General features: G+C 38.8%; 1 protein-coding gene across 2 annotated transcripts in view; it reads left to right on the forward strand.

Annotated features, from left to right (window-relative positions):
- The window catches only part of ATG5 (autophagy related 5), a 78,344-nt gene that overhangs the window by 9,848 nt on the left and 54,618 nt on the right, over window positions 1–13,878 (forward strand). For both annotated transcript variants that reach the window (XM_082049663.1, XM_082049664.1), the window contains exons 4-5: window positions 5,227–5,305; window positions 11,469–11,631. In XM_082049663.1, the coding sequence (XP_081905789.1) occupies window positions 5,227–5,305; window positions 11,469–11,631 (242 nt within the window). The remainder of the gene's footprint in view (window positions 1–5,226; window positions 5,306–11,468; window positions 11,632–13,878) is intronic.

Consider the following 13,878-nt stretch of genomic DNA (forward strand, 5'->3'; position numbering starts at 1 on the left):
TGCCTGGTTGGGATGTGGTGTATCTCTTTCCACCTGCAGCTTTTCTGTTTTCCAGTGAGATTTTGGAGGAAGTATGAAACAGAGTTTTGACTTCATGGTCTGCAGCAATCAGGCGAGGCTCCTGCAGGAGGATGAAGATCTCCAGGTCTAGCACTACAAGGACCTGGGGCCTCCCACTGAGATTGTTTGGGCAGGGGAAGATGATCTGCTTGCCTGCAGGAGGTGTGTGCTAGGGGAAGGTCTGTGTCACCAAGTTGAGGAGCTGCAGGAAGAGATCATCAGCCTGTGCACCATCAGCAACTACAAAAGGCAACAGATGCAATTTTGTCCAAGACCCTGCAGTTGCAGGAGTCTAAACCTAGAACTACCTTGAAGGAGATGCAGGCAGCGTCTATAATGATTGAATTGGAAAATGGTTGAAGATATGGAAGGGCTGGGAGCTTATGGCTGCTGGCAACAGGAGGAAAGTTCCTTTTCCACCTGCAGTTCTGTAACTACAGGATAGGTTTGGTGCTCTGACTGCAGGTGAGGGACTGAAAGTTCTTCCAGTGATGCATCTGAAGTGGCTGAGCCTAAACTGTGCAGGGGCAGCAGGAGGAAGTGGCAAGTTAAGTCAAATGTCTGTGTTCTGCTTACTCTCCTTTATCAGCCTCTCCAGGATCTTGACCTCTGCCATTTCATGGTCACTACAGACAAAGCTGCCATTGATTATCACATCCATAACTGTTTTGTTAGTAATTAGCAGATTCAGCTGTGGGTCAGCTCTGGTCCATCCCAATACCTGTATGGAGGAATCTTTATTACTTGTGTTGCACCATGTTGCTTTTCCAGCAGATGTCAGAGATGAACAAGAACCAGGATCTGTGACACGGAAACTTCTCGAGTTGTTTAGGGAATACTTTTATCTACTTCCTTGCCTGAATTGCATGATCTGTAACAAACTCACCATGATCTTGCCCTTACTAGTCTATCCTCTGATCCTGAGCCACAAGATCTCAGCCAACCTGTTGTTTGTCCTGTTAAGTTTCATACATCTGAGCTGCTCCCTCATGTGGAAGACAACCCCCTTCCCTCATCTACCCTGCCTGCCTTTCCCGAGCAACTTATGTCCCTCCATCCACAACAGCATTCTAGTTGTGTAAGCAGTGTCACCATATTTCAGGTAGCCCAGCATTGTGAGAGTTATGTTACTGCATGTGGAGCTCTAGCTTTTCCAGCTTGTTTCCCAAGCTATGTGCATTTATGTACATACACTTGTGGTAGACTCTTTTCTACCTTCTTTTATTATTTTGAGATCTCCTGTAAAGCTGTCACCTTTCACCACTTGCTTTCCACTGATGTCCATTAATTTCTACTTGTCTGTGGTTTGTTATTCACACGCATATTTATGGTCTAAAGTTGTCCTCACTAGGCTGGGGGACTCCATCTCTGCCTAGCAGTCCTTTGTCCCCAAAGAGTGTCCTGTGGCTGTAAAGGCCAAGCCCTTGTCATGCCAGCTGCACTACTAGTTACTGACCTGCAGTTATTGACCAATGTTGACACCTCTCTGAGCCTTTCTCCTTCAGTGGCAAAATTGTGGAGATGCTGCCTTGCCCCTGGAGCTATGTAGTCAGTCTTCACACTGCCAGCAGTTAAAATTTGTGTCCATGTGTATGAACAGCAAGGGCTAATAATCCAAACACAGGACAAACCTTGCCAGTCTGTCTGCAACTTCTTAACAAGCAGCAAACCTCTGCAGGTAGCAAGTGAGTTTGGCAGATGGGGGCGGACTCCGTCCCCTGTAGGAGGGAGTCTCTTACCACTGTCACTTCTTCCCCTGGGTGTGGATGTGCTATTCAGGTTGCTTTGATCCTTTCTCAGAATTTGCAGCCAACCTTGTTGGCCATTGAGGCACTGACTGTATGTGGAGGAGCAGCCTGCCTTCTCTTCCCAGAGGTCACGAGACTCTGATCTTCCCTGTCTTCAGTCACCACTGCAAGGACTGCAGACACTGTCTGGATGACACCCTCTAGGCTGTTGCCATCCTCTTGGAGCACTTGCATGTGGCCTTGAGCAGAGTTTCTGTCCCCTTTCTGTGGATTGTGCTCCAGCCCTGGTAGTTTCATAGGTGTCTCTATTACCAACTGGATGGATGCTTGACCTTTCCTAATCAGGAATCAGTGGAAGACAAAAGGTCAGAGCACCATTTGATCAGGCATAGTTGACATTTTATTTGAAAGTGCTAGAGATTGCTTAAAAGATCTAAGAAAGAATTTTTTCTTACTGAATACTAAAGGAAATGGTGAGACTATTTCCCGATGCAGCCACAATTTCCCTTAATGAGGCATTTGTTCATAGAAATACCTAAACACCAGATTTTGGCCACTTGATACACTTAGTACCCCAAACAGTTCTGGAGCATAGGATTTTTTTTGTCCTGGATTTATCAGTTCATGTTACATGTCCTACTGAATTACCACAGTAAATTATTCTGGTCTGAAAATGACCTACCAACTTATACTGTCCCTTTCTGTCCTGGGTCCAGAAAGAAATTGTTAGAAGAATAGTAACTAATTTTCCTTACTGTCCATCTGTCACTTTCAAAAGCATTTTAAGTACTTAACGTGGTGTTTTCCAGGACTTCTCTTGTACTCTGAAACCACCTTCTGTATAATAACAGAAGCAGTAATAAATTTACAATGGCTGGAAGTCAAGATGCTGATGCACTTCTATAGATTGAAGACTTTCTAGAACCGTTCATTATTCTAGCAGCTTGTAAAAAAAGCTTTATGGTGTCTTGGACATTTTCTCTTTGATATTTTTCCCATTAGTTCCTTTGAGAAAGTTCTGTAGAGTCTGCCTGTCGTTGGCTCCCACTGTAGTTAAGACCAGTTTGATTTCAACCATCCAATAATATTTTTCCAAAATTATACATTTCTGGCCTGGATGTTTCCCTTTGCTGTTGTTTGGTTGGTTTTTGGGGAGGGGAGGGTGAGGAGGCACAAATCTTGAAAGGATCTCTTGGATTTTTGAATTTTTTTTTTTTTTATCCCTCTGATTACTGTAGATTCTAGAGAGCATTTGTGTATTTCTCTAATTGGAATGCCTATTTTTCAAATAGAAGTTCAGAAACAGCATTGCAGCAGTACCACTGGAAACAAGATCTTTAATGAGGGAATACTGGCTCATAGCACCAGGTAGATACATGCTTAAGAATGGAGTGAGGGGATGTTCATGAGGTTGGGGGTGGTTTTATGCCATGTACAGATTGACAAGTCCTCTTCTTTTCTTCTCAACTTTTTTCTTTATGTCTCAGTTCATAGTAAGGTCTTGGTGCTAAAAACTTGAGCTTTAGAAATGAATTGGGATAAATCCGGATATGCCTTATCTGTTTGTTTTTGTTTTTTTTTTCCCTTTGTCAGGAAAACACAGTTCTAGATACTTTCTTGATATTTCCCCCTAGTCTTTCTTTTAAGAAGTTCATAAAAATCACAGAATCACAGAATGTTAGGAATTGGAAGGGACCTCCAAAGATCATCTAGTCCAGTCCCCCCACCGGAGCAGGAACACCTAGATGAAGTTACACAGGAATGTGTCCAGGCGGGTTTTGAATGTCTCCAGAGAAGGAGACTCCACAACCTCCCTGGGCAGCCTGTTCCAGTGCTCTGTTACCCTCACTGAGAAGAAGATTCTTCTCAAATTTAAGTGGAACCTCTTGTGTTCCAGTTTGAACCCATTACCCCTTGTCCTACCATGGGTTGTCACCAAGAAGAGCCTGGCTCCATCCTTGTGACATTTACCCTTTGTATATTTGTAAACATGAATAAGGTCACCCCTCAGTCTCCTCTTCTCCAAGCTAAAGAGCCCCAGCTCCCTCAGCCTTTCCTCATAAGGGAGATGCTCCACTCCCTTAATCATCTTTACCCTGCGCTGGACTCTCTCCAGCAGTTCCCTGTCCTTCTGGAACTGAGGGGCCCAGAACTGGACACAATATTCCAGGTGTGGTCTCACCAGGGCAGAGTAGAGGGGAAGGAGGACCTCTCTCGACCTACTGACCACCCCCATTATAATACACCCCAGGATGCCATTGGACTTTTTGGCCACAAGGGCACAGTGCTGGCTCATGGTCATCCTGCTGTCCACCAGGACCCTCCAGGTCCCTTTCCCTTACACTGCTCAAGTTACAAGTTCAAGAATTGTAGTACTATTTTGTTTTGGTTTTTGTTTTGCTGTCGTGGTGGCTTAGCCTTAGCTTTGGGGTTAGCTCACCCGTAGAGGGTGCTAAAGCACTGTTGAGTGAGCATTTAGCAGGTCAGGAAATTGGCTTAGCGCAGATGCTTTTAGAGTAATGCCCTTGGTTATCGTTATCCGGACTGTCAAAACTTATATGTTTGGTTCTGCATCCTGTGATCAGTCCTATTTAATTCAGTGAAGCTGCTGAGTTTGCAGTTAAGTGTGTGTTCATCTATTTGTAGGATGAAAAGCTAGTATGGCTCTTTTAGTTAAGACTTTTGAAAGATAAAAGAACAGAGCTTGGTATGCTGAATTAAAAAAGAAAAACAAACCATCTTGCCAGTGTCTGCTTGTGAGGAAAATTGCAGAAGGACTTTTTCGGAGTCTTGGTGGTGGAAGTTTTATGTATGTGATACATATTCCTTGTATTTCTGGTGGCTGTTTCTTCTAATGAATTTAAAAGGACAAAGCTTCTTTTTTTTTTTTTCTCCCTTTCTATTCTTAATTTAATAGTAAAGATAGAGAATTCCTCTTTATTATCCTTTTTCAGCCCTTCTACAGATGTGTTTTTGCTTTACGACTTACTGTCTGCAATGACATCAGGCATGTGGGAGAGGGAAGAGATATGAAAGCTCAATGTGGTATAAAGCCAGGGCATTTAAGTGTGAAAACATGTTGACTTTTCTGTCAGACCAACTAGTCCTACCATTATCAATTTTTTAACTGAAATTATCGTTTTGAATGATTCCACAGGGCCGCTGTAGACCACTTATGCTGTTGTGAAACTAGCGGTGTTTTGTGGGCACAGCTTGGAAACCACTGTTTTAGATACTGAATGTGTAAATTCCAGACTTCATTCTACCAGAAATTGTCAGTCATTTATACTTGACTCGACAACTTTTCTGAATAAGCAATAATGGATATTAATTGGTGGAGTCAAACAGGTATCTTAACTGCTGTATGTAGAATTAAATGTACAGCTTTTATGTTCATTTAATATCTCTTAATTTTTAGGCATTACCCAATTGGTTTGCTGTTTGATCTTCATGCATCAAATACAGCCCTTCCTTGGAGCATCACAGTTCATTTCAAGGTAAAACTTAAATACACATTTGGTTAAAATCAAGCATAAAGTTACATGAAATTTGGAGGCTAGGAAGAAATTTCACAATTGTTTTATAAATAAATGGATGGTGTGACCTTTTTGAAGTGGAGAATGTTCCTTCTTCAAGGATCATCGAAAGTTTTCTGTAAATCTGCAGGTATTTTCCATGAGATTGTATGTGCTTTCAAATTACCTTCTTTGAAAATTATTCTATTATAATCTGAAAACCCAAAATTGTTTTTCAAGATAAGTTATGAGACTGTCAGTGCAATTGAGTGGATATAACAGAAAAGCTTTCTATGTTGTTTTTAATTCAGTCAGCTTGAGTTGACTGAAGATTGGGAAGACTAAGTACTCATCCACACAAGCATGGATGTGAGATACTGCAGCAATCCTTGAACTCAGGGAATGCCCTTGTACTTCATGTGGGTCCTCTTTAGAGACCTGAGTGAAATGAGTTTGGTCTTGTGACAGTTTAGTCATAGGAAAGACATTATTTTGATTACACATTGTAAAACGATTAGGTATGACTTCATAGCACTACTGATCTTTGCTCAGAAGAGTATTTGTGCAGGGTTAGCTTTGGTGCAGGGTTCTTCCATGCTCTTGAGATGTGTTGAGAAGGTAATACTAGGTGTGTTTTGAAGTCAAAATCAGAAGTAAATATCAGGGTATTTAACTTTGAAATTTCAATTTCTCCATTTAAAAGAAACAGTGCAATAGGAAAACTGATGCAAAGGAACACGCTGGGCTAATAGACTTGACTTTAGTGTGTGATATTTGAGAAGAAATTAAAAGCAAACTGAGGCGCAGTTGTGTTGAACATTTTCATTGAAACCGTTCTTCTCTTGAAGGTGTTTTAGAAAAGGTCTTGCTAACAGAAGTAGTCTGATACTTTTGGAGTGTACACCTAACACAGCCTAAGACTGTATGATTATTTTTACATATTGAAACTTTTAAAATGACTGACTGAATGAATCTGAAAATGAGGACATTTTTGAAACCATTATAATTGGTACACTCTGACATATGTCAGAGAGAGCTGTGGTGAAAAAATTTCGCAAGTGTTTTGAAGAAGCTGTAAGGCATCTATTTTCATAAATCATTATTTAATTGTTATGCATTCTGAGATCTGGAAGATTAGCAGTGGCAATATGTGGATGTTGCTACCTCAAAGCAGACCCATCTTGAGAAATAAGTTGCAGCGCCACGGTGCTTTTCCATTTCATGTATGAATGTGAACTGACTTAATGTCCTTACATTGATACTTGCCAAAGGATCAGCTAATTGAAGTTTATCTCAAAGGTGTACATTGAAGATCAGCAGAAATAATTTACTGCTAGGGCAGTACTATTTGAAAATATGTTGTAATTTAATTTTTAAAAATACAACACCTTGAATTAAGCACCTGCTTAATCTCTTTCTGGTTTTGATGTAATCTGAAAGTTTATTTAAATAAACCCCTCTTAATCCTTAAAGTCAAAACATAACTGAAATCACAGAATGGTTGGGGTTGGAAGGGACCTTCGGAGATCATCTAGTCCAACCTACCTGCTAAAGGAGGTACACCTGCTTTATCAAAGTATGTCAAAATATTGAAGACATTTTCACGTGTTACAGTTTCTTACAGATAAATAGTCTAGGTGTGGGATTCCTACCTGGATTGTTCTTTTCATTTGTGTGTAGTTATTCTTCAAAGAGCCATAATTTTTATTTGGCTTCATTGAACAGTATTAGATTTTTCTGGGGTTTAACTTTTGCTGTTGTGGCTTTCTTCTTTCTTTTACCAAAGCATGCAGTCAACAACAGATAGCTCTAGAACATCTGTAAAGACTGTTTGAAGTTAGAAACATGAAAAAAAGTTTATTTGTGGTCAGCAGAAGTTTAAAAGTTGACAGAAACTTGTGATTTACCTCCTCTGTGATTCATGCAGACCAAGTAATAAACACCATTTGCATTAAAGGAACAGTTTATTCATTTCTACTTCTGGTATGCAATAAAATAACATGCATTTATATCTCTAGTAAAGCTGAAATACAGTTGCCTTAAATAGTTGTAGAAGGACAAGGCTGAGCGGAGTACTAAGGTCTGAGAATTGTGAGAAGCCGTAGTCTGGGAAGTTGCTTTTGTTACGCACGTGTGGCCTTATGGGAAGGAGGAAACCTTTGTCCCATCCTGTCAAACTCACCTTACACAGCTCTGCAGCACGCTTAGCACTATCCATGTTCTCAGCATGGTAACCAGCTCTCCAGGTTTTGGGCAAGAGATAGGTGGTGAACTGCTCTGGAAATAGTAGTAGGAAGAGGAACTCAGGTGTGCTGGGGAAAGGCCTCTGCTTCTGCTGAAGCCCTTATCTGCTGGACCCAGCCTCTCCATCCATGACCTGATATAGAGGAGGAGAGACTGCATCTGTTTTTGTATAACTGTCAGCTCAAAATTGTGCCAGGCAAAGTGAAAAGGCATTGCTTTTCCTTGTAGAATATGGATATATTGTGGAACTTCTAGGAGACATTGTGGAAGCTGGAAGTATAAATGAGGGGTTTTAAAATTAATCTGTTTTGAAAAAAAGACTGCTGATAGTAAGTAAACATAAATATATGGATGTTTCCCTTGCTGTTGGATGTGTTCCTTATGGTTTTTAATGCCATATAATTGATACAATGTTTGACAAACATTGCCTAATGCAATCAGACTATCACAGTATAAACTGATGTTTTGTGAACTGGAACTGATAGATAAATATGGGTGGAACGGAGTTATGAAACCAGACTGTTGAAATTACCTGTGATGTTTTTGAAACAGTTTTTATGTGAGAGGGCATTTAGTGCTCGTGTTTGTACAGATGATACCTACTTCTTTATGACCAAGTGCTGCAAGTGCCTTACTGGTATGTGAAACAGAACTAGTACTACTTGAGCTTTCTAAGAAGATCAGAGCAAATCTTTAATAACTTTTCTTTCAAAGATACAGAACATGGATGGAGTAAGACATCACCAATAAGAGTACTTGAATTAAAGCAGCATATGGGATTTGTTAAAACTTTCTGCAAATCTCATAGCTGTGTAACCAAGGGTGGCTACCAGCTTGTTTACAGTTGTCTCTTTCTCCAAGCAACTGAATAAAGTTATTTACCTTTCACAGAATTACAGAATGTTAGGAGTTGGAAGGGACCTCAAAAGATCATCTAGTCCAATCCCCCTGCCGGAGCAGGAACACCTAGATGAGGTTACAAAGGCGTCCAGCTGGGCTTTGAATGTCTCCAGAGAAGGAGACTCCACAACCCCCCTGGGCAGCCTGTTCCAATGTTCTGTTACCCTCACTGAAGTTTCTTCTCAAATTTAAGTGGAACCTCTTGTGTTCCAGTTTGAACCCATTACCCCTTGTGTTTGATTGCTATTTCTTCAAGAAGGCAAGTAGAATTTAAAACAAATCCTGTGCATACATGTTCTATATTCAAGTAGAGAACTTATTCTGTGCCCTAGCTTATAAATCAGTGGGGATGCCATACTTTCTGTTGGTAGTCTCATGTAGGTGAAACTCTTTCATATGCTTCTTGTAGGCACAGCAGTGTTGTTTTCTAGGTTATTGCTTTCATGTTTAGGTTTTGCAGCTTGTGCTCACAGTACTGCATAGAAATGTGTCAGTGTTTTTCTTTTAAAGAAAAGAGTAGACAGCACTGAGGTTGTGGGAGTGCTTTCCAGTCTTCCACAGTGTTATTCCCTAGAAGCTGGGAAAATTAATCCTGTCACACCTTTGTACTAGCATGGCTAGGTTATTTCTACTAGTTTAGCTAGCTCTGACCAGTTTTAAGTATCTCCTTCCTATTCTGCAGACCATGCTGTGTATGTTTTCTGAAACACATCCCCAGGGAGTAACATTCCCTATAATTTGAAGTTCATTTGAAGTTAGTCAGCAGGGAGATGCATACCTGTAGAAAGAGGAATGTCCAAAAAAAGACCCTGCAGTTCAATTTTTAGACATACGTGTGACAAAACAGTTGTAACAAAACTTGTTGTTTTCACGAACATAACTAAAACTTCAACTTTTATTGTGAAAGTCAGTTTCTAGGTTCCCATATTACTCGGAATTAGGTACATCCCACTATTTCATCTTTTTTTTGAGCCTTGCCAGTGTCTCGCTTTGAATTCTTGTATATAAAGAGCTTTTTTAATCTTGAAGTATGCTATTTCTGACTGCTATTTTCTTCTGGATTGATTACCAGATTTTACTTTTTTTATTTGAGCAAGTAAGTGAAACTTCTAAAAGTATTTTACAAGCCTATACAGATGTCAGTTGGCAAGTAACAATCCCAGCAATGTTTTCCATTCATCTTGGGCCCAATTATACTGAGACACTCAGCTTTGTTGTAGGAGGAAAGGGAGTGAGGTCTGTCCTAGAAGGAGAACTTTCCTTTCTGTTCAGTCCTCTTTCATGTCTTTATACTTGGCCATCCTCATATGAGAAACAAGCTTTATCTCTGTCCTTAAATTTCTAGGCAGTTCTACATAGATCAGTCCTAACTAACAATAGCACTCCCTTTGGGAGTTCAACACCAAACTGTGGATACTTCAGTGGAAAAGATATTAGTTATCTTCTCTTCCCTTTATACTCCTGTTTTTGGAAGATGCTCGTCCTTGTGATCTACAGTTTCCAGAGTCTGGCTTCACTGTCGTAAGGAGGAACCGCTGTATGAAATTCCATTGTTTAATTTCCAGTTCTTTTCAATAACCTGATGAGGAGGGGACTGCTGTTCTTGTCCTCAGAATTTCCTTCAGGTAGGGCAATCCCCAGCTCCCTTTCGTGTTGCTAACTACTAGTGGTTCTTGAATATTTAGAGTTTCTGTAGTTTGAAGCAGTCTTCACTATTTTTCCTGGTTTTATGTGGAGGAGGGAAGGTATGGGTTTTTCCAGCATTGTATTGTTCCTACTGTGACATGTTAACTATGTTGTAAAACCCTTTGAAAAATATGCCATTATAGGTACTTGTATTTCCAAAATTATTTTTACAGCCCCTCACAAAAGCTTTTTTGAAAAGCCAGTTTGTAATGGGTTAAGAGGAAAAGTCCTCTTGGAATAACAGATGAGAATTAAAGTATAAAAAGAAGTGGCAAGCCCATGTTAAAAAGGGCAGTACTGATGCTGCTGCTCTGGTTTGGTTCTGGGAGTTTGTGCCATTCAGCATAATCATAAGCCACTGTGAAAACAAGATGAATAAGGAGGGGATGAAACATGGCAGGTTTTTAAACTTTTGAAAACTAAAGACAACTAATTTGTGAGAGTGAATGCTTGTTTTGTGAAATGGCAAATGATATTAAGTGTTAGAAAAATTAGAAGAACAACCCTAACTGTATACCTCTACAGTGCTGAACTTCTAGTGAGCTGATTTCCAGATTCTTTTTTTTTTTTTTTGTACCTGGACAAGATTTACTACTATATTTCCTTAATAAATGAGTTAGTAAATGACAGCTACCTTTCCTGAGGGGAAGAAAGTTACCCAAGGAGTGGCAATGCTGAATGCAGTGCGCCAGCTCCAACCAAAGGAAAGGGGGATGGAATCAAGCAAGGCCCATGAGCTAGTAGTAGGCATGTGTATTAGGTAAAGTTGGAGTTCACGAGGATTTCTAGTATAGTTGAGAAAAATGTCTGTAAATGGCATGTATGCTGTAGTTCATGTGTGCTATAGTGGATGATGATACTTGGAGGAAGCATTTTTTGATGGCTTGCATAGAAATGGGTGCTAAGGCGCCGTTGAGAGCCAATAAGAGTTGAGTGCTTGTCACTTAATTCTCCCACTTTTCTCCCATTCATTGCCAGAGAATTGAACATGTGCTTGAAAACATGATAAAACTAAATTCCTGAATTTTGGTTTTAAGGGCCTAAATACATCCACTGATGTATTTAAATGTATTTATCAAGTTTAGGTCAGGTGATTTGGAGTAATTTGTGGTTTTACGGAAAATCGTTCAACTTTTGTTTTTCAATGCAAAACCTTTCTTGTCAGCAGACTGAGAGAATGGTTGTTACCTTCTTCCATAAACAGAGGATTGCAGTGTGCTTCTTTTGTATGAATATAAGCCTAATAAAATTATCATTTCTTCATCTTCTAAGGTGCGTGATACATTTACTTCTCTTGATCTTTTTTTCTTTGTAGAATTTTCCAGAAAAGGATATTCTACACTGCCATTCTAAGGATGTGATTGAAGCTCATTTTATGGCTTGTATAAAAGAAGCAGATGCTTTAAAGCACAAAAGTCAAGTCATCAATGAGATGCAAAAAAAGGATCATAAGCAACTGTGGATGGGATTACAGAATGGTAAATTTGATGCATCAAGTATTAATTATATTTAGGTCTAGCATGCTAATAAATAATTTTCTTCAAGTTTTAGTCATGTACAGGGTATAAAGTATAATTTCAGATTTTTAGTCTGATGTCATAGAAAAGATCCATTGTTTTTAAAAAGTCACCATTGTTTTAAAAAAGTCACCATTTATGTGATAATCCAAATGTGGCTTGAAGAAACTAAATTGGGTCATGACTCTATTTTAGCAAACTAAACTAACAACAAAACAAAATAGGTAAATATTGCGTCCTGTACTTTTGTGCCACTAATGGTCTTTATTTAGGAAACACCTGAAGTACAAGTGTTGTTCAGTATTAACTGTCTTGGACTAGTCAGTAAAAAAGGTTGTCTCCTCTAGTTTATGTTAAGGATTGTCACTGATAAACAATACAGGTAAACTTTTTAAAAGTCTCCCAGTAGATTAATAATTTTACTTTTCCTTCTGCCATTTTTTTTTATTGCTGATGTTGCCATGGCTTTCACAAAGATTTCTGTATAGATAAGTGTTGACTTGAAAAAGTCAGGAAAATAATTCAGAACAGGATATTCTGAAATAATTAATATTCTTACTTTGCACAGATGGCATGAGTTTGTAGTGCAGTACAAAATATAACTTTTGTTTTTAGTGTCTCATCTTTCTTATTATGGTTCTTAGAGGCCCCTAAGTCAAAAAGCTTTGTAAGTGTTTTAGAAACTGCTATCTGAAATGGGTGGTAATGCAACTTTCAATGCATCTTCCTCATCTCCTGAAGCTGTCATTATATTATTACTGGTATATTTATTTTATGGAAGCTGTAAGAATGAGGGTGTTTCTGTGTTGAGATACAAAATATTGAACACCTTGAATTAACATCTTCTCATAGGTTTATAGGAAAAATTAAAAGAAACAGGAGAAGCCTTGAATGCAAAAAGACCTGAGGCATGTGTTTGCTTTAGACAGTGAGGTTCCAAATTAGTTTGGGTTTAATGTGTGTGTTTAATGACTGTGTGGGTTTCCTATTTTTTTTATTTAGTGGTACTGCCTTTAATATGAAAGGTATTCCTGTAATAATTTTGAAGGTTGAATGCTTATTAGAAACTCTGGTTTCTATTTTTTTAATTAGGGGAGAGTTAGAAATTGATGTATTATCTTAATTTGCCATTTGAGTGGTAAGATCTTGAGGGATGCAGTACATACCTGAGTGCTTCTTGAGAGATTCTGTTTTGTATAATATTAGTCAGCAGACTGACTGTAATATATTCACTTTTGTGAGTTAGCAGTAAATAAAGAGTTCTGATCCACTAGAAGCCAGAATCTGTATAAATACAGATGCTAAAAAGTATTCTGCTGTAGCAGTATGTGTCTTGCAAGCAGTTTAGTTCAAGAGAAGAGGAAAATGCTGTGCCAGCGTAATTTTGATTCCTCTTTCAAGAATTAGTAGCTTTATTGCAGAAAGAAATCCTGTCCCTTAGTCCTTGTGCTCAAGTATCCCAGCAGCACACTTTATGCACTCTTTTTATTAATGTTTTTTAAAATTAAAGCAAAAATACCTCTAACATGAGTTATCTTCACATCATAACTCATTATACACATAATAATGGCAGAAAAGTTGACTACATAATGAAATGGCATGAGTTAAGGTTCTTTTCTTAACCAGAAGTTCTAGAACCTTGATACCCTCGATATGCAGGGTAATAAACAGATACGCTGTGTGTTCTTTTCGTGCTCATCTTAGGGTCTATTTTTAGTTGATTCTTTGTCTAGGAGTATCTTCAGTAGGGAAACCAGAATTTTACTGTTTTGCTTTACAATGTTACGAACAGAGGTTGCCTAGCAAGGTTGATTTCAAGGAGGTTTTGCTGTACTTGATGAGAAATTGCACCTGTGGAATCTGACACCTAAATGAGAAGTTTAAACAATCTTTTGAATACTTTCAAATGCTAATTTTAATTTCTCAGCTCTTCATAAAAGAGAAACAAGAAAAGCTTGTGAAACCAAGAAAACTCTTTTTAAGCATGTTGTATCTTTCAGTGTGTTTTTATAGGCTTTCGTTTGAGATGTAATAATTTTAAACCTCTTTGTGAAACAGAATGAATGACCACAAAAAAGAAAAGAAAGTAGCATTCGTGATAACTGCCTTGTAAGCGATGATACATCTGCAGGCTTTTTTTTCTGTGAAACTTCAAACAATTTTCTTCAGTTCTTAAATATAGGAAGTGTTATTTGTTTAATGAGTGAT

The sequence above is a fragment of the Streptopelia decaocto genome, assembly GCF_964273445.1.
Source record: "Streptopelia decaocto genome assembly, chromosome: 3".
Taxonomy (NCBI): domain Eukaryota; kingdom Metazoa; phylum Chordata; class Aves; order Columbiformes; family Columbidae; genus Streptopelia; species Streptopelia decaocto.